Here is a 19662-nt window from a genome sequence, read left to right as displayed (position 1 = left end):
GCGGGGGTGTGAAGAGAGGCGAGTTCCAGCATTCTTCCATGTGACTTCTCACCACCCATCCCTCCCTCCCTCCTGTCTGTCCCTCTGCCCTGGTGTCTGGCCTCTGGGCTAGTGTCTGTCCCATGCTCTGGCTTCAGGTGGTCTACGGCCCGGTGTCTGGCCTCTGCTCTGGTGTCTGGCCTCTGGCCGGGTGTCCGTCCTCTGCGGTTACCAGTGGTGGCTCGTCCCCCTCCCTCTCGGGATTCTCATCTTCACCTACGATGAGTTCTGAAAACTGGGAGTCTGCAGATGCCCCGGGAGTGAGTGCAGCCACACAGCAGAGTCTGGGGAGGGAGTTGGGAGGAGGGGGGCCTAGGATGGTGGGGGGGTCCGTGAAGAAGGGGGCTTTGGAGGAGGTCTTGGGGGTGTCCTTGGGAAGGGGAGGAGGCAGGGAGCCATGCCTGTGTCCCTGCATCATCCCTCCCCTCAGCTCGCATACCTCACTAATCCCTGGGCCGTGTTCTCATCTCTCCCATTGTCCACCTCTTGCTCACATTCACCCTCCTGCCTGGAACTCCCTGCCCTTCACATGTGGCGTACCACTGCTGTCTCCATCTCCCAAGCCCTCCATCTCCTCCAGACATGTGCGCACGGCTGCTGTGCGAGCCACTAAGACAAGAATTAATTCCTCCATGCAGGGGTTGGCCCTGAAATCTTGGCCTCCGTGAAGTCTCAGCTCCTCTGAAGACTCAGCCCCAAAGTCTCAGCCCCCCAGAGTCTCAGCCCTGAAGCTTGTCTGTCATTCTCGGCGAGAGACTCCGTTATTGTTACCTTCTGACTCATTTCATCTATCCAATCCACATTTTCAATCTGTCACCAAATTCCTACTTTCACAATGTAGTTAAAATCCACCCTTTCCTCTCCATCCAAACTGCTACTGCACTGATCCAAGCACTTATCCTATCCCACCTTAACTACCGCATCAGCTTCCTCGCTGACCTTCCTGCCTCCTATCTCTCCCCACTCCAGTCCATACTGCACTCTGCTGCCCAGATCATTTTTCTACAAAACTGTTAGGTCCACGTCTCCCCACTCTTCAAGAACCTCCAGTTGTTGCCCATTCGCGTAGGCATCAAACAGGAACTCCTCACCATTAGCTTTAAGGCACTCAAGAAGTTCGCCTCCTCCTACCTTACTTTGCTGATTCCCAACTGCGACCCAGCCAATACACTTCACTCCTCTAATACCAACATACACATTGTGTCATCATCTCAGCTAGCTCACATCATTCCTCTGGCCTGGAACTTCCTCTCCCTAGCCCTCCCTACCCTTTGCTTTTTGTTAAGCAGTTATTGTGTGCCAGGCACTGTACTAAACACTGGGGTAGATATGAGATAATCTGGTTGGACACAGGTTCTGTACCACATGAGGCTCAGTCTTAAGACTTCCTTCCCCTTCGTATACAACAGACCACGACTTCCCCCACCTTCAAAAGCCTTACTAGAGAGGCCTGCTGTGACTAAGCCCCCACGTCCTCTACCCCAATTCCCTCTGTGTCCCCTATGCACTCGGATCTGTATCCTTTAAGCACTTGATCATCACCCCACTCTCAGGCCCACAGCTCTTTTTTTTTCCCCTTTTTTATGGTATTTGTTAAGTGCTTACTATGTGTCAAGCACCATTCCACGCCCCAGGGTAGACACAAGTTAAAGAGGTTGGATACAGTCCATGTTCCAAATGGGGCTCACAGTCTCAGTAGGAATGAGAATAGGTATTGAATCCCCATTTTACAGTTGCAGAAACTGAGGCACGGAGATGTTAAGTGACTTATCCAAGGTCACACAGCAGACGAGTGTCAGAGCAGGAATTAAAACCCACTTCCAAGCCCTTGCTTTTTCCAAAAGGCTATGTTGCTTTTCAGGCTTGTATCCACCCCAGGGCTTAGTACAGTGCCTGGCACATAGTAAGCGCTTAACAAATACCACAGTGGTGAGAGTAGACATGCACGCACATACATCGACATGTTATGACAGCATTCCTTTTTTTCCATTTGACAACAGTGAGTGCAGGCACTGCCGTATCTCAGAGTTGGGTGGTTGTCTGGCTTCAAGTCAGATCATCATTCAATACGTCAGCCCAACAGCCAGTGTGTCTTGAGCGTTTACTGTGTAGAGCACTGTACTGAGAGAACAGTAGAATAAGTAGACCCAATCTCTGCCCTCAAGGATCTTGCGGGCTAGCTGGGGAGACAGAGATGTTCTCAATTAAAGGTAATTCATCATCTAAATGGCCATTCCCACAAATATTCTGCTGATGTAATCACCTGATTCAGGCCACAGGAGCCTGGCCTTGATTAATGACGTGTATATAGTTATAATTCTGTTTATTCTGATGGTATCGACACCTGTTCACTTGTTTACTTGTATTGTTTTGTTGTACGTCTCCCCCTTCTATTCATTCATTCAATCGTATTTATTGAGCGCTTACTGTGTGCAGAGCACTGTACTAAGCGCTTGGGAAGTCCAAGTTGGGAACATATAGAGACGGTCCCTACGCAACAGTGGGCTCACAGTCTAGAAGGGGGAGACAGAGAACAAAACAAAACATATTAACAAAATAAAATAAATATAATATGTACAAATAAAATAGAGTAATAAATATGTGTAAACGTATATACATATATACAGGTGCTGTGGGGAGGGGAAGGAGGTAAGGCGGGGGGGATGGGGAGGGGGAGGAGGGGGAAAGGAAGGACTTTCTAGACTGTGAGCCCACTGTTGGGTAGGGACTGTCTCTATATGTTGCCAACTTGTACTTCCCAAGTGCCTAGTACAGTGCTCTGCACACAGTAAGCACTCAGTAAGTACGATTGATTGATTGAAGGAGGGAGCTCAGTCTGGGAAGGCCTCCTGGAGGTGAGCTCTCAGTAGGGCTTCTAGACTGTGAGCCCGTTGTTGGGTAGGGACCATCTCTATATGTTGCCGATATGTACTTCCCAAGTGCTCAGTACAGTGCTCTGCACATAGTAAGCGCTCAATAAATACGATTGAATGAATGAAATGAATGAATGTCCATACTTTATTTTAATGCCTGTCTCTTCCTCTAGACTCCTTGTGGTCAGGAGGCGTTTTTACCCACTATGTGATCCACTACTCTTCCGAGAGCTGAGTAGAGTGTTCTGTACTCAGTAAGCACCTAAGAAATACCAGTGACAGACTAAGGGGAGAGGGCTTTTTTTCCTCTCATTTTTCGGCCCTCGCTCCACGGGCGTGCGGGCATGCTGGGTCGGTGTGGGAAGGGGCAAGGAAGGGGCAAGTCTTCTAGACTGTGAGCCCACTGTTGGGTAGGGACCGTCCCTATATGTTGCCAACTTGGACTTCCCAAGCGCTTAGTACAGTGCTCTGCACACAGTAAGCGCTCAATAAATACGATTGATTGAATGAAGACTTCATTCATCCCCCCCATCTTACCTCCTTCCCTTCCCCACAGCACCTGTATAATAATAATGGCATTTGTTAAGCGCTTACTATGTGCAAAGCACTGTTCTAAGCGCAGGGGAGTTTACAAGGTGATCAGGTTGTCCCGCTGGGGGCTCACAGTCTTCATCCCCATTTTACAGATGAGGGAACTGGGGCCCAGAGAAGTGAAGTGACTTGCCCAAAGTCACACAGCTGACAATTGGTGGAGCCGGGGTTTGAACCCATGACCTCTGACTCCAAAGACCATGCTCTTTCCATTGAGCCACGCTGCTTCTCTCTATATATGTTTGTACATATTTATTACTCTATTTATTTATTTATTTATTTTACTTGTACATATAATAATAATAATAACTGGCATTTATTAAGTGCTTACTATGTGCAAAGCACTGTTCTAAGCGCTGGGGAGGATACAGGGTGATCAGGTTGTCCCACGTGGGGTTCACAGTCTTAATCCCCATTTTACAGATGAGGTAACTGAGGCCCAGAGAAGTTAAGTGACTTGCCCAAGATCACACAGCAGACATGTGGTGGAGTCAGGATTCGAACCCATGACCTCTGACTCGAAAGCCCATGCTCTTTCCACTGAGCCACGCTGCTTCTCATATCTATTCTATTTATTTTATTTTGTTAGTATGTTTGGTTTTGTTCTCTGTCTCCCCCTTCTAGACTGTGAGCCCACTGTTGGGTAGGGACTGTCTCTCTATGTTGCCAACTTGTACTTCCCAAGCACTTAGTCCAGTGCTCTGCACACAGTAAGCGCTCAATAAATACGATTGATTGAATGAAGGAAGACTTCATTCATCCCCCCCATCTTACCTCCTTCCCTTCCCCACAGCACCTGTATATATGTTTGTACATATTTGTTACTCTATTTATTTATTTTACTTGTACATATCTATTCTATTTATTTTATTTTGTTAGTATGTTTGGTTTGGTTCTCCGTCTCCCCCTTCTAGACTGTGAGCCCACTGTTGGGTAGGGACTGTCTCTCTATGTTGCCAACTTGGACTTCCCAAGCGCGTAGTCCAGTGCTGTGCACACAGTAAGCGCTCAATAAATACGATTGATTGAATGAAGGAAGACTTCATTCATCCCCCCCATCTTACCACCTTCCCTTCCCCACAGCACCTGTATATATGTTTGTACATATTTATTACTCTATTTATTTATTTTACTTGTACATATCTATTCTATTTATTTTATTTTGTTAGTATGTTTGGTTTGGTTCTCCGTCTCCCCCTTCTAGACTGCGAGCCCACTGTTGGGTAGGGACCGTCTCTCTATGTTGCCGACTTGGACTTCCCAAGCGCTTAGTCCAGCGCTCTGCACACAGTAAGCGCTCAATAAATATGATTGATTGAATGAAGACTTCATTCATCCCCCCATCTTACCTCCTTCCCTTCCCCACAGCACTTGTATATATGTATATATGTTTGTACATATTTACTACTCTATTTATTTTAGTTGTACCTATCTATTCTATTTATTTTATTTTGTTAGTATGCTTGGTTTGGTTCTCCGTCTCCCCCTTCTAGACTGTGAGCCCACCGTTGGGTAGGGACTGTCTCTCTATGTTGCCGACTTGGACTTCCCAAGCGCTTAGTCCAGCGCTCTGCACACAGTAAGCGCTCAATAAAAACGATTGATTGATTGATTGATTGAGTAAGCGCTCAATAAATACGATTGATTGATTGAGTAAGCGCTCAATAAATACGATTGATTGATTGATTGATTGACTACCGTTCCCAGAATGCAGGAAGGGGGAGGAGGAGGAGGAGGAGGAGGCAGGGCCGAGGGAGGTCGAAGGTCACGGCGCCTGCGCCCTGCAGGGCCTTTGCCGGGTGTGATCGGGCCGTAGTGGGCCGCGGGAGGCGAGGCGCCGGGAGGGGCTGCGGGGGGCCCGGGCACCGGGTACCACCTCCCATCCCCATCCCCATCCCGTGGCCCTCGGAGGCTCCGCCCGTGGGGCCGAGGAGCCGGGGCCCGGCCCGGCCATGACTCTCTTCCACTTCGGGAACTGCTTCGCGCTGGCCTATTTCCCCTTCCTCATCGCCTACAAGGGCAGCGGCCTGTGAGTGCGGGGCGAGGGGAGGGAGGGGAAGGGAGGGGAGGGACCCCCGGTCGGGCGGGCGGAGGTCGGGGGGCGTCGGAGGGCGCGGCCCCAAGCTGCCCCCTGCCCCGCCTCCCCCCCGCCAGGTCGGAATACAACGCCTTCTGGAGATGCGTGCAGGCCGGCGCCAGCTACCTGTTCGTGCAGCTGTGCAAGGTGAGGCCCCCGCCGGGGGGCTGGCCGTGGGGCGCGTGGCTCGGTGGAAAGAGCACGGGCTTTGGAGTCAGAGGTCAGGGGTTCGAATCCCGCCTCCACCACATCCGCTGCGTGACCTTGGGCAAGTCACTTAACTTCTCTGAGCCTCAGTTACCTCACCTGGAAAATGGGGGTTAAGACTGTGAGCCCCCCGTGGGACAACCTGATCACCTTGTATACGCCCCAGCGCTTAGAACAGTGCTCTGCACATAGTAAGCGCTTAACAAATGCCATCATCATTATTATTATTATTATTATCCTCCTCCCCCCGGCCCCGGCTCCTTTCCACGGCTCCGTGGAAAGAACCCGGGCTTGGGAGCCAGAGGTCGTGGCTTCTAATCCTGACTCCTAGACTTAGCTGTGTGACTTGCGGCAAGTCACTTAACTTCTCTGCTCAGTTACCTCATCTGTCAAATGAAATTTGTTCTCTGTTTTGTTCTCTGTCTCCCCCTTTTAGACTGTGAGCCCACTGTTGGGTAGGGACCCTGTATATATGTATATATGTTTGTACATATTTATTACTCTATTTATTTATTTATTTATTTTACTTGTGCATATCTATTCTATTTATTTTATTTTGTTAGTATGTTTGGTTTTTTGTTTTTTTTTCTCTGTCTCCCCCTTTTAGACTGTGAGCCCAATGTTGGGTACGGACTGTCTCTCTATGTTGCCAATTTGTACTTCCCAAGCGCTTAGTACAGTGCTCTGCACATAGAAAGCACTCAATAAATATGATTGATTGATTGATAGGGACTGTCTCTATATGTTGCCAATTTGTACTTCCCAAGCGCTTAGTACAGTGCTCAGCACATAGTAAGCACTCAATAAATGTGAATGATGATGATGATGATGATGAAATTTAAGACTGTGAGCCCCACGAGGGACCCCCCCCAGCGCTTAGAACAGTGCTTTGCACATAGTAAGCGCTTAATCAATCAAGCAATCGTATTTATTGAGCGCTTAATGTGTGCAGAGCACTGGACTAAGCGCTTGGGAAGTACAAGCTGGCAACATAGAGAGACAGTCCCTACCCAGTAGTGGGCTCACAGTCTAGAAGGGGGAGACAGAGAACAAAACCAAACATACTAACAAAGTAAAATAAGTAGAATAGACAGGTACAAGTAAAATAAATAAATAGAGTAATAAATATGTACAGACATATATACATATGTACAGGTGCTGTGGGGAAGGGAAGGAGGTAAGATGGGGGGGATGGAGAGGGGGACGAGGGGGAGAGGAAGGAAGGGGCTCAAGTCTGGGAAGGCCTCCTGGAGGAGATGAGCTCTCAGTAGGGCCTTGAAGGGAGGAAGAGAGCGAGCTTGGCGGATGGGTAGAGGGAGGGCATTCCAGGCCCGGGGGAGGACGTGGGCCGGGGGTCGATGGCGGGACAGGCGAGAACAAGGCACTGTGAGATTAACAAATGCCATCATCATCCTTTCCCTGTCTCTCATCCACGTCTCCCCTTCTCTTCCCCTGTCTCTCATCCACGTCTCCCCTTCTCTTCAGATGCTGTTTCTTGCGACTTTTTTCCCCACCTGGGAGGGCGGAGCCGGTGCCTACGACTTCTTGGGGGTGAGGAGGCGGGGCCAAGGACGGAGGGCCTGGGGGGGCTGCTCAGGCAGGCCGACTTCAGCCCCCGCCTCCCTCCCCCCCCCCCCCCCCCCCCCCCAGGAGTTCATGAAGGCCACCGTGGACGTGGCTGATCTGGTGGGGCTGCACCTGGTGATGGGAAGAAACGCGGGAAAGGGGGAGTTGAAGGTCATGGTGGCCGCTATGGGCTGGGCCACCGCGGAGCTGGTCACCGCCCGGTGAGAGGGGCCGGGGTTGGGTTGTTTGGGGGCGCTGGGCCGAGGCGCTTGGTTGGGGAGGGAGGGAGTCGGGCCGGGCCGAGGCGCTTGGTTGGGGAGGGAGGGAGTCGGGCCGGGCCGGGCCGGGATTGGGGTGACTGTGGAGCTGGGGGCCGGTGCCGCCACTGACTCTCTGTTTGGCATCTCTGCCTCTTCAGCTGTATCCCGCTGTGGGTTGGGGCCCGGGGCATTGAGTTTGACTGGAAATACATCCAGATGGGCATCGAATCCAACATCAGCCTGGTAACTGCAACCCCTCGCCCCCCGAAAACCCGCCCCCGCTCCCCGCTGGCCCCTAACCCTTCACCGCTCCAACCCCCCTGAGGCGCCCACCCCTCCGACAGTTCCTCCAACCTGGGCCCGGCCCCCGGCCGCCTCGCCCCCAGGTGCACTACATCGCGGTCTCTGCCCTGGTCTGGATGTTCAGCCGTTACGACCTGCCTCGCCACTTCCGCCTGCCGCTCACCCTGCTGCTCGGGCTGAGCGTGTACAAGGGCTTCGTCCTAGAGTGAGTGAGGCCGGGGTGGGGAGGAGGAGGGCTGGGGCTGGGGGGGAGCTGGGGACTCACCTGCTGGGGGAGTCTGCCTTCCTCTATTCCCCTTCTCCCCTCCTCACAGGCATGCATTCCCCCCCACCGACCAGGTCCTCCGTCCACCTCTTTGTCTTGGGGAGCTGGACGGCGCTGCTGGTCCGGACCGTGCTGACTGGTGTCTTGGCCCTCAGCTCCCTGAGCCTCTTCGTCACTCTCGTCCACGGCAACTGAGCCCTCCGTGGGCCTCCCTCCCCTGCCCCCCGTGGCCCTCAGGAATAAAGCCAGTTTGGATTTTTCCAAGTCTCCATCCTGCTGTCTCCCACCCTGCAGGTATCTCCCCTCCGACCCCAGCAACGTGCACGCGCGTACACACAGACACACCAAAATGCATGTGCACGGCCGGCAGCGGGGCTATTTATTGCACTGGTCTGACAGACAAGCCAGGACCTGTGCCCTCCCCCTGGGTGCCGGGGGCTGTGTCTGGGGGCAGGTCCTGGGGCCTGGGGGCAGGTCCGGGGGCCTGGGTAAGGGCGGGCTGCGGCCAGAATCCGGAGGGGCGGCCCAGCCTTCATTTCTCACAGTTGTACATGTGGCTCAGCAGATCCACCACCCTCTGGCTGTAGCCAAATTCGTTGTCGTACCTGGTGCAGGAGGGGTCGGGGTCAGAGGGCGCAACCCCCCGGATGACTGCTCCCGGGCCAAGGCCCTGTCCCCGACCCCCCCCCCGACCCCCGCTCACCAGGCAATGAGCTTGACGAACTGGTTGTTGAGTGAGATCCCCGCAGCGGCATCGAAGATACACGAGTGTTTGTCTCCGATGAAGTCGGTGGAGACCACCTGGGAGAGGGAGACCCTGTCCCTGGGGCTGGCCCCCACTCCCCACCTGGCGCTCCCCACCTCATCACCCCAGACGCCTCCCAACCTCGTCCTCCGTGTAGCTCAGGATGCCAGCCAGGGGCCCCTGTGCAGCCTTCCGCACAGCCTCCTTGATCTCAGGGTATGGTGCTGGTGACAGCAGCCGGCACGTCAGGTCAACCACCGACACGTCGGAGATGGGGATCCGGAACGCCATCCCCGTCAGCTTCCTGCAGCCCAGGCCAGCCGGGCCAGGCGGGTGAGTGGGCAGGACCTGGGCCTGAGCCTGGGCTCCCTGGCTCCTTGCCCACCTCCAGCCCTCTGTCCCTGCTTCCCCATTCTTGCTGCCTTCCATCCCCACTCCCCAGGCACCACTTGTGGGCATCCCCCTTACCCATCCAGCTCTGGGAGAACCTTGCCCACGGCCTTGGCTGCGCCTGTGGCCGTGGGGATAATGTTCTGGTGAGCCCCTCGACCCTCCCGCCAGGACTTGGTCGATGGCGCGTCCACTGTCTTCTGTGTAGCTGTGTAGGCGTGGACTGTGGTCTGGCATTCGGGGGGGAGGTAGGGGGTGGTGAAAGGCGAGCTGGCCAGAGCCCCGTGGGTGGGCTGTTTCCCGTCTCCCATCTGCCCCATATCATGGTAGCCCCCAAGGGCGGGGACCAAGTCTTGTCCTGCCCCCACCCCACCTCCCCACCAGGTCAGTCCCCGCCAGCACTCTGGTCCTTGCCGACCCCTCCCCGGCACTGACTGGCAGCAGCCGGGGAAGTCTTTGGCACAGGCCACCGCTGGGCCCCTGCGCCCCCCGCCCCTCAACCCTGGTCTGCCCCTCACCATGAGGCCCTCAGCGATTCCGAACTTCTCGTGCAGGACCTTGGCCAGAGGTGCCAGGCAGTTGGTGGTGCAGGAGGCAGTGCTGGAATTGGAGGCGCGGTGTGGAGAGAGGGCATAGATGCTGTGGCCACGGGCAGGGCAAGGGGGAATCCCTGTAGCTGCCCCCTCCTGCCATCCCATTCTGGTTCCCCTCCCCTGGGCACCGTACCTGACGATGGTCATGGTTGAGTTGAACTCTTTCTCATTGACGCCCATGACAAACATGGGGGCATCAGGGGAAGGGGCAGTGATCACCACTCGCCTCGCCCCTCCCTGGATGTGACCCTGAGCGGGAGCGGGGGGAGAGCACAGCTTAGCAAAGGGCCTGCCAACAGCCCCCTATCCCCATCACTCCCGGACATCCTACCCGCCTCCCGTCGCAGCCCTCCCCACCCTGCCTCACCAAGGCTTTGTCCTTAGTCACAAAGGCACCCGTGGCCTCCACCACGTAGAGCACCTCCTCCTGGCGCCAGGGGATCTCGTTGGGCTTGGCTCTGTGAGGGGTAAAAACCCTGACCTGGGGCCCCAGGCCCCTATCCCACCCCCACCCCCGCACTCCTGCCCCGACCCCGGGCCCCTGTCCCGGCCCCTGGCCCCACCGCTGGAAGACTGTGATCTTCTGGGTGTTCACCACCAGCTTCCCATCCTTGGCCTTGACTTGTCCCTTGTAGCGGCCATGTGTAGAGTCATACTTAAACATGTAAACCTGCAGAGGAGCGGGTGGGTCCAGGGAGGCCCCCTCCCTGCCACCCCTCACCCAGTCCCCCAGGTCAGTCCCCTCACTCTGGATCCCTCAGCCCCTCACCATGTAGTTGAGGTCGATAAAAGGGTCGTTAATGGCCGCGACCTTCACGCCCCTCTCCAGGCAGATGCGCAGCACCAGCCGGCCGATGCGGCCAAACCTGTCCCAGACGGCAGAGTCAGGCCCTCCGCTCCTGGGCCCGGCCCAGCCCCCCTCCCGGGCAGGGGTCAGTGGGCCTTCGGAGCGCTGTCCGGCCCGGGGCCGGGGGGCGGAGGGGACTCACCCGTTGATCCCCACAGTCAGATCTGGCATCTTTTGAATAGATGGTGCGCGAGGGGGTGGCGGGGGCGGGGGTGTTGGTGGTTTCTCTGGTTCCGGTTCTGGCTCCGGCTCTGGCTCCGGTTCTGGCTCCGGCTCTGGTTCTGGCTCCGGCTCTGGCTCTGGGGGAGGAGGCGGGGGAGGCGGCGCCCTAGCAACTGAAGGATGGAGAAGTTAGAGGCAAACAGGCTGAAATGCACACAGAGATAGGCACCACAGACACACAGCTATGCACCAATTTCCGGATGTGTATGTACTCATAATAATAATGGCATTTATTAAGCGCTTACTATGCGCAAAGCACTGTTCTACATATACATACACACATGTCAGTGCCCTTGGGCCCTGTCCCCCTTTCTTCAGCTCGGCCAGTGGATAAACCATCCTCAGGCAGAGGAGGGGATGGACCCAGGGCCTTTGGGTGAGTGCCCATCTCTGGGGTCAATCTGAGGGATCTGCACCCGTCCTGTGAAGTCTGGTGGCATCTCGTTCTCTCCTCGCCGTGCCTTATTCTCGCCTGTCCCGCCGTCGACCACTGGCCTACATCATCCCCCTGGCCTGGAATGCCCTCCCTCCCCACATCCGCCAAGCTAGCTCTCTTCCTCCCTTCAAGGCCCTACTGAGAGCTCACCTCCTCCAGGAGGCCTTCCCAGACTGAGCCCCCTCCTTCCTCTCCCCCTCTTCCCCCCTCCATCCCCTCCACCTTACCCCCTTCCCTACCCCACAGCACCTGTATATATGTATATATGTTTGTACGTATTTATTACTCTATTTTACTTGTACATATCTTTCTATTTATTTTATTTTGTTAATATGTTTTGTTTTGTTCTCTGTCTCCCCCTTCTAGACTGTGAGCCCACTGTTGGTTAGGGACCATCTCTATATGTTGCCAACTTGTACTTCCCAAGCGCTTAGTACAGTGCTCTGCACACAGTAAGTGCTCAATAAATACGATTGATTGATTGTGAGCCCACTGTTGGGTAGGGACTGTGTCTATATGTTGCCAACTTGTACTTCCCAAGCGCTTAGTACAGTACTCTGCACACAGTAAGCGCTCAATAAATACGATTGATTGAATAAATACAATTGAATGAATGAATGAATTTGGGGCTCTGCAGAAGGAATGGCCCGGAGGTAGATCCCTGAAGTGGGAGACATGGCATTAGGCATATGACTTACCTTCTCCTGGCCCTGGGGTCAGCGCCTGTGTGACTAGAGGTGCCTCTACGACTTTGTGACTGACTTGTGTGCCACTGTAGGTCTGTGTGTGACCGTTTGGTTATTGTGTGCTGCTGACTGTGAGCCCACTGTTGGGTAGGGACTCTCTCTATATGTTGCCAACTTGTGTTTCCCAAGCGCTTAGTCCAGTGCTCGGCACACAGTAAGTGCTCAATAAATACGATTGATTGATGTGTGTGTGTGTGTGTGTGTGTGATGCTGCGTGGAGATGAACAGATTACGGCTAGCTCTATAGGCCTGTGTGGCTGTGAGGGTGTCTGTGGCTAGGGATGTGTGTGCGTGTGGGTCTGGTGATGTCTGTGGGCGTAGCTGTGCTGCGCGTGGATATCTGGCGGGGTGATGAACGTGTGTCCCTGAGACTGTGTAAACGGCTCCGGCCCATCCCAACTCGGGCACAAACGCCTGCCGGGCTCCCTCCCTCCCTCCGTCCGTCCGTCCGTCCGATCGCCCGGGTCCGTCCGGCCTGCGGCCCCCATCACCTGTTCCCGCGGCTCCTCTCGGAGGGAGGCCGTTTCCGCTGGGGGCGCCTTTAATGCCCCCTGCGTCACCATGGAAACCGCAACCCCAACCGTTGAGGCCTGGTCCCCGCGCAGGCGCGCTGGCGCCATGGGCACAGACCCCTGGATGTCCTCCTCCTCCTCCCCCTCCTCCTCCCCCTCCTCTTCTCCTCCTCCTCTCCTCCTCTCCTCCTCCTCTTCTCCTCCTCCTCCTCCTCCTCTTCTCCTCCTCCTCCTCCTCTCCTCTTCCTCCTCTCCCCCTCCTCCTCCTCCTCTTCCCCTCCTCCTCCTCTTCGGCCTCCTCCTCCCCCCTCCCTCCTCCCAGCTCCGGGGCGACACCTGGCGGTGAAAGCGCAGCGGCGCCAGTCCAAGCCCGGGCCCGTTATCCGTCCGACGGCTCGCCCGCCCGCCCGCCCGCCCGTCCGACGGCTCGCCCTCCCGCCCGCCCCGGGCGTGCCCTCACCCGGGCGCGGCTGTCGCCGGAGCTGGACGACCGTCACGTTGGTCAGGACGATATCGCGCTTGGTCGACATGGTGCCAGGCTAGGGCCGTGCCCACCCCCCGCCCCGCGTTGCTGGAACTGAGGCCCCGGAGCCGGCCGGCGGCAGGGCCCGCACCCCCGTGGCGTCGTCGAGAATGTCGTCACAGAGGCGGCGGGGCCGGGGCGCCTGCGGGAGGACCACTGCCCCAGCGTCCGCCCCCTCGGTTGCCAGGGAAACCGGAAAAATCAATCCATCGAGGACGCACGCCATTTATTGAGCATTGACCGCGCTGAGTACAGTGCTCTGCACACAGTAAGCGCTCAATAAATACGATTGAATGAATGAGTTGACTGTGTGCAGAGCACTGTACTAAGCATTAGGAGAGTACGATAGAGTAGGTAGACCCAATCTCCAAAAAACCTTCAATCTAGCGGAGGACACAGGCCTTAAAATAAATGATAGATCAATCAATCAATCACTTGCCTTTATTGAGCGCTTACTATGTGCACAGCACTGTATTTAGGAAGCCACAAAGTGTAAAGATATGGGGCCTGATTAATAATAATAATGGTATTTGTTAAGCACTTACTATGTGCCAGGCATCATACTAAGCGCTGGAGTGGATACAAGCAAATTGAGTTGGACCCAATCTCTGTCCCATGTGGGGCTCACAGTCTCAATCCCCATTTTACAGATAAGGTAATAATAATGATGGCATTTATTAAGCACTTACTATGTGCAAAGCACTGTTCTAAGCGCTGGGGAGGTTATAAGGTGATCAGGTTGTCCCACGGCGGGCTCACAGTCTTCACCCCCATTTTCCAGATGAGGTAACTGAGGAATAGAAAAGTTAAGTGACTTGCCCAAAGTCAAACAGCTAACAATTGGCAAAGCCGGGATTTGAACTCATGACCTCTGACTCCAAAGCCCGTGCTCTTTCCACAGAGCCACAATGCTTTTCTAGGCACAGAGAAGTTAAGTGACTCACCCTAGGTCACACAGCAGACAAGTGGCGCAGTCGACATTAGAACCCATGACCTTCTAACTTCCCCTCCCTCAGCAGGTCTCAGCAGAAGAAATGATTGAGGCCGACGATGGGCCTCAGGACTTACACGTGCGCGTGGCGCACGCACAAATATACGCTCATACGTACTATTGTCATAGGCACACCCAGATGAAAAAAAACACACAGACCTAATGTGGGACACACACGCACACACACATGCAGACACACACTGACACAGAAACAGCCCAGGGGCTGAGGGTGCAGGGCCGGGCCTCCCGGGGCCGGGGGTGGGGGTGGGGTCCCGGAAGGGGAGTGGGAGAGAGTCGTGACTCCCGGGTTGCTCAAATGTGGCCCATCGGCAGGGTAAACACATCCGCTCCCCCCGCACGTACGGCTCCGCCTCCAGCACCCAAGGCCAGCCCAGCCCCACCCCGCCCCTCAATTGAGCCCCGGCCTGGCCCGGACAGAGCCAGCCCCTCCTCTGGATCACCTCCTACTGACCTGTGTTGCGGCCTAGTGGAAAGAGGGCAGGCCTGGGAGTAAGAGACCTGCGTTCTAACCCTGGCTCTGCCACTTGCCTCCTGTGTGATCTTAGCTGTGCCTCAGTTTCCTCATCTGAAAAATGGAGATTCCAAACCTGTTTTCCCTCCTATTTAGGCTGCTAGTCCCATCATCATCATCTTCATCAATCATATTTATTGAGCGCTTACTATGTGCAGAGCACTGTACTAAGCGCTTGGGAAGTACAAATTGGCAACATATAGAGACAGTCCCTACCCAACAGTGGGCTCACAGTCTAAAAGGGGGAGACAGAGAACAAAACCAAACATACTAACAAAGTAAAATAAATAGAATAGATATGTACAAGTAAAATAAATAAATAGAGTAATAAATATGTACAAACATATATACATATATACAGGTGTTGTGGGGAAGGGAAGGAGGTAAGATGGGGGGATGGAGAGGGGGACGAGGGGGAGAGGAAGGAAGGGATGGGGGTCAGGGACTATGTCTGATTACTTTGAATACTTTGATTTCGCAGTCTTGATTACCTTGAATCTAACCCAGTGCTTGGCACACAGTAAGCACTTAAAAAATAACGCAATTATTGTTATCATTATTACCCACCAAGCCAAGAGCCCGCTCACCTCACCTCCACCCATGCCCAGTTTCTCTGGGCCCCAAAGCCCTAGCCCAAGCCTCGAGCTGGTGGCCCAGATGCCTCAGGTCCCCATTACGGGCTGCTACAGCTTCTGCAACCTTGCCCCTCTCTGGTCCTGCCGGGCCCGGCCCGGCCTAGCCGCTCCGCCCTCCACCCCCGTCCCCCGGCTCTGTGTCAGCGCTGCCGCCCGCCTGTCCAACCGGCTTTTCTGGAGCCGCTGCGTCCCCGGGTCTCCGGATCCGATTGTGATCGGCTCCCAGCCCCTGCCTGGGGCCTGGGAGCTAGGACGCTGGGGTTCTGGGAAAGGAACTGGATCCTGATCCTAGCACGTGTGTACGGGCGTGTCTGTGAGAGCGCAGGGATTCCTGTGCGGGTAGGTTCATATGGAGGGATGTGGGCACAGGCATCAGTGTGAGTGCAAAGATTCCACTGCGTGTGGGCATATGTTCACTGAAGTGCCTGTACCTCTTTGTGGGTCGGTATGTGGGTGTGTCTGGGAATGTGGGGTGCAGGTGTGCCTGTGTGTACACAGGTGTGCTGTGCGTGTGTTTATGTTGTGTGTGTACACCAAGTGGGTCTGTGTTTGCACCCTGATGTCTGTCCCTGAAGGGGAGTAGCATGAAGTGTACTGGTGGTAGTGGGTAGGCGGGGAAGGGGCAGATCCTGGGTCTGGGGAGGGCGCGCTAGCCTTCTTCACTGTCAGCACCGCCCCATCCACCTGTCTGTCCGACAGCACACCTGTCTGCCCATCAGGCAGACTGGATCAGGGTCTCCGTCATTCATCCCTGCCGTTCCCCCAGCTGGGCCGCGGGGCCCCTGGGCCATTGGGCCGCGAGGCCAGGGGACCAGGGGGCCGGGGGACCGCTGGAGCTGGGCCTTACTTCTGGGCCACGGCCCACCTTGCCAGCCTCCCGGTTGACTCAGCCTGCCCCCTCCCCGTTGCTCAACTCGAAATCTGCCGGGAAACTCCCTGCTGGGACTGGGCCCGCCTCCCCACCAGGAGCTGGTCGTTGCCTCCCCGGGATCCGGGCTCAGCCCAGCCCGGCTGAGTCACGGGACCGACTGGGCGGGCGGGTTAAAAAGGCACCCACCCGACGCAACATCTCTCTGCCATCCCGCCCGCCCGTCCATCCGCCAGCATGCACCCCGCCGCCGTCCTCGCCGGCTCCCTCCTGCTCCTGGCTGCCCTGGGGGTAGATCCCGGCCTCGCCACTGAGGCCGACCCCGTGGAGAAAGTCATCGACGGCATCAACCGCGGCCTGACCAATGCTGAGCGTGAAGTGGGCCGAGCTCTGGACAGCATCAACCACGGCTTCACGCAGGCTGGCAAGGAAGTGGAGAAGGTGTTCAACGGGCTAAGCAATATGGGCAGTCAGGCTGGCAAAGAGCTGGACAAGGGAATCCAGGGGGTCAACAGCGGCCTGGACAAGCTGGCCCACGGGGCCAACAACGCTGCCGGCCAGGCCGGGAAGGAGGCTGACAAAGTCGCTCAAGGGGTCAGTCATGGGGTCGACCAGGCCGGGAAGGAGCTGGACAAGGGCATCCAGGGGGTCAACCTTGCGTGGGACCAGGCCGGGAAGCAGCTGGATAAGGGCATCCAGGGGATCAACCATGGGGTCGACCAGGCCGGGAAAGAGCTGGACAAGGGCGTCCAGGGGGTCAACCATGCGGTGAACCAGGCTGGGAAGGAGCTGGACAAAGTCGCTCATGGGGTGAACCATGGGGTCAACCAGGCCGGCAAGGAGCTGGACAAGGCTGTCCAGGGGGTCAACCATGGGGTGAACCAGGCTGGGAAGGAGCTGGACAAAGTCGCTCATGGGGTGAGCCATGGGGTCAACCAGGCCGGCAAGGAGCTGGACAAGGCCGTCCAGGGGGTCAACCATGGGGTGAACCAGGCTGGGAAGGAGCTGGACAAAGTTGCTCACGGGGTGAACCATGGGGTCAACCAGGCCGGCAAGGAGCTGGACAAGGGCGTCCAGGGGGTCAACCAGGCGTGGGACCAGACCGGGAAGGACATCCACCACGGGGTCAACCAGGCTGGCAAGGAGCTGGACAAGGGCGTCCAGGGGGTCAACCAGGCGTGGGACCAGACCGGGAAGGACGTCCACCATGGGGTCAACCAGGCCGGGAAAGAGGCTGACAAACTCCTGCACGTAGGTGCCGGCCGGCGAGGGGCAGACCGCCCCCTCCCGAGATTAGCCGGGGGGCCACGGGAGTGCGGGAGGGGGCGGCTGCCCAGGATGGGCGCGACCTGAAACGAGCAGGGAGCCGGGGACGGGGCGGGGGCCCGGGGGCGGGCCCGCCTGGGAATCAGGATTAGGAGAGAGGCCTGAAAGAGGGATCAGCTAGGGAACTCCCTCCACCCCCGTCCCCCATTCCCCCGCTTCTGTCCCCTCCCCTCTCCTCTTCTCTCTCCTCCTCTCCCTTTCCCCTGCCGTCTACACGCCCACCCCCTTCCCTGATCCGAACATGTGTAGAGTGGGGAGGGATTGGGATGAGAGAGGAAGAGGTCGCGCGACTTCTGTTTAGGACCCCTCAGTCCTGGAACTTAGTTTGCCCATCTGGAAACGGGGAAAAGCCCTCCGTCTGCCGCGCCTAACGCTCCTTTCCCTCCGCAGGGCGGGCAGCAGACCGGCGGCGGGGTGACTCCTGTTTCTTCGGGGGTAAGTGGGCCGGTGAGGGGCGCGGGGCGCGGGGCGCGGGGCGCGGGCCGGGGAAGGGGAAGAAGGGAGCGAACCGGAGAAGGGGGGAGCGGGGGGCGGGAGCGGGGCGTGGGCCAGGATGGGGCCGGGCCGGGAGGTCATTTGGGAGAGAAATCCAAGGGCCCGTTTCTCCCCAGGCGACGGCCAATGTCCCGCTGATTAACTTGTCGGCCTTGTGGAGGGTGAGTCCGACCGCTCCCTGGCCTCTGATCTCGACCCCCGGCGGGTACCTCCTGGGGAGAGGGTCACCCTTCCCTCCTGTTATCCCTGACCCCCGGGTCACCTCTCTCCGTGGGTCATCCCTCGCCCCGCGGGTCACCCCTCCCCCTGGGTGGCCTCTTTCCCTCCTGGTCACCCATCTCCCGGACTCCCCCCCTGCCCTCCCACCCCGGTCACTTCTCTCCCCGGTCCCTCCTCCCTCCCCCTTCCAGGGTCACCTCTCTCCCCGGCTAGCCTCTCCACCCGGGGCTAAGACTCCAGTTTTTCTAGGACGGCAGGGGCAGCCTCCTCCCTGACCCCGAGGTGGCCAAGGCCCGGCTCCCCGCCCCCGTCCAGTCTCCTCTATTTTCCTCCCTCCCTCCGCCTCCCCTTCTCAATCAATCGATCAATCAATCGTATTTATTGAGCGCTTACTATGTGCAGAGCACTGTACTAAGCGCTTGGGAAGTACAAATTGGCATCACATAGAGACAGTCCCTACCCAACAGTGGGCTCACAGTCTAAAAGGGGGAGACAGAGAACAGAACCAAACATACCAACAAAATAAAATAAGTAGGATAGAAATGTACAAGTAAAATAAATAAATAAATAAATAAATAAATAGAGTAATAAATATGTACAACCATATATACATATATACAGGTGCTGTGGGGAAGGGAAGGAGGTAAGACGGGGGGATGGAGAGGGGGACGAGGGGGAGAGGAAAGAAGGGGCTCAGTCTGGGAAGGCCTCCTGGAGGAGGTGAGCTCTCAGCAGGGCCTTGAAGGGAGGAAGAGAGCTAGCTTGGCGGATGGGCAGAGGGAGGGCATACCAGGCCCGGGGGGAACTTCTCCTCTCCCTCTCCCCTGCCCCCCACGCCCCGTCCCCGGTTTGTCCGTCGCCCCAGGGAGGCCTCTACCCTCCCGTCTTTCCTCCTCTCCCCAGGGCATCGCCAACATCAAACCGTGAGCAGGGGGCCATGGCCGTGGCTAGGGCCGTGGCCGAAGTCCTGGTTCCCAGAGGCCGAGCCGCTGCGGACCCCGGACGGGGGCCGGGGTGGGGGGCGGGGGGAGGGGACAGAGGGGGAGCAGGGAGGGAGGGAGATGCGGGCTCCTGGGGCCCTGCGGGCTCGTAGGTGAATTAATAAAACAGTCAAACCTCCAGACACCGCGCCTCCTCCTCTCCCTCCTGGCGGGAATGTGCGATTCTCCCTGCCTAATCCCAGCTCCTGCCCCAGCCCCCTGCCCCTTCCCCGAGCCCCCTGCCCCTCTCCCAGCCCACATTCCAGGTCCTGTCCCAGCCCCCTGCCCCTGTCCCCAGCCCCCTACCTCAAGCCCCCTCCCCCATCCCAGCCCACATCCCAGGCCCTGCACTACCCCCCAGCTCCTGTCCCAGCCCCCTGCCCCCATCCCCAGCCCCTGCTCCAGTCCGTGTCCCAGCCCC

General features: G+C 56.9%; 3 protein-coding genes and 1 long non-coding RNA gene across 4 annotated transcripts; 3 read left to right on the top strand and 1 right to left on the bottom strand.

Moving 5' to 3' along the window:
- The first annotated feature begins 5329 nt into the window (after positions 1-5329).
- TMEM147 (transmembrane protein 147) lies at positions 5330-8441 on the top strand. Its single transcript, XM_038766898.1, has 7 exons — positions 5330-5532; positions 5658-5727; positions 7273-7338; positions 7438-7574; positions 7772-7856; positions 8000-8121; positions 8256-8441. The coding sequence occupies exons 1-7, from the start codon at positions 5456-5458 to the stop codon at positions 8374-8376; spliced, it is 678 nt and encodes a 225-aa protein (XP_038622826.1). The 5' UTR covers positions 5330-5455; the 3' UTR covers positions 8377-8441.
- A 90-nt stretch (positions 8442-8531) lies between these two features.
- Positions 8532-13265, bottom strand: GAPDHS (glyceraldehyde-3-phosphate dehydrogenase, spermatogenic). The gene is made up of 11 exons (XM_038766890.1): positions 13133-13265; positions 10899-11091; positions 10679-10775; positions 10473-10579; positions 10277-10367; positions 10043-10158; positions 9835-9916; positions 9395-9546; positions 9068-9230; positions 8885-8982; positions 8532-8786 (listed from the first exon to the last, which is right to left on the bottom strand). Exons 1-11 carry the CDS (start codon positions 13200-13202, stop codon positions 8714-8716), a joined length of 1242 nt encoding a protein of 413 aa, XP_038622818.1. The 5' UTR covers positions 13203-13265; the 3' UTR covers positions 8532-8713.
- A 3193-nt stretch (positions 13266-16458) lies between these two features.
- SBSN (suprabasin) lies at positions 16459-17574 on the top strand. The gene has a single exon (XM_038767622.1). It carries the CDS (start codon positions 16459-16461, stop codon positions 17572-17574), a length of 1116 nt encoding a protein of 371 aa, XP_038623550.1.
- A 371-nt stretch (positions 17575-17945) lies between these two features.
- Positions 17946-19241, top strand: LOC119945759. Its single transcript, XR_005456331.1, has 3 exons — positions 17946-17982; positions 18159-18203; positions 19165-19241. It is a non-coding gene; the product is annotated as an uncharacterized LOC119945759 (long non-coding RNA).
- Positions 19242-19662: the final 421 nt, after the last annotated feature.

The sequence above is a fragment of the Tachyglossus aculeatus genome, chromosome 26, assembly GCF_015852505.1.
Source record: "Tachyglossus aculeatus isolate mTacAcu1 chromosome 26, mTacAcu1.pri, whole genome shotgun sequence".
NCBI lineage: Eukaryota > Metazoa > Chordata > Mammalia > Monotremata > Tachyglossidae > Tachyglossus > Tachyglossus aculeatus.
Note: the sequence above shows the minus strand (reverse complement) of the source record. Positions and strands in the feature narration are given on the sequence as shown.

Coding starts and splice junctions, on each gene's coding strand:
- GAPDHS (XM_038766890.1), bottom strand. CDS start 13,202: ATGTCGACCAAGCGCGATATCGTCCTGACCAACGTGACGGTCGTCCAG. Junction 10,368..10,472: donor AAGATCACAGTCTTCCAGCG/GTGGGGCCAGGG, acceptor TACCCCTCACAG/AGCCAAGCCCAACGAGATCC. Junction 8,983..9,067: donor TGAGCTACACGGAGGACGAG/GTTGGGAGGCGT, acceptor TCCCTCTCCCAG/GTGGTCTCCACCGACTTCAT.
- SBSN (XM_038767622.1), top strand. CDS start 16,459: ATGCACCCCGCCGCCGTCCTCGCCGGCTCCCTCCTGCTCCTGGCTGCC.
- TMEM147 (XM_038766898.1), top strand. CDS start 5,456: ATGACTCTCTTCCACTTCGGGAACTGCTTCGCGCTGGCCTATTTCCCC. Junction 7,339..7,437: donor GTGCCTACGACTTCTTGGGG/GTGAGGAGGCGG, acceptor CCCCCCCCCCAG/GAGTTCATGAAGGCCACCGT. Junction 7,857..7,999: donor TCGAATCCAACATCAGCCTG/GTAACTGCAACC, acceptor CCTCGCCCCCAG/GTGCACTACATCGCGGTCTC.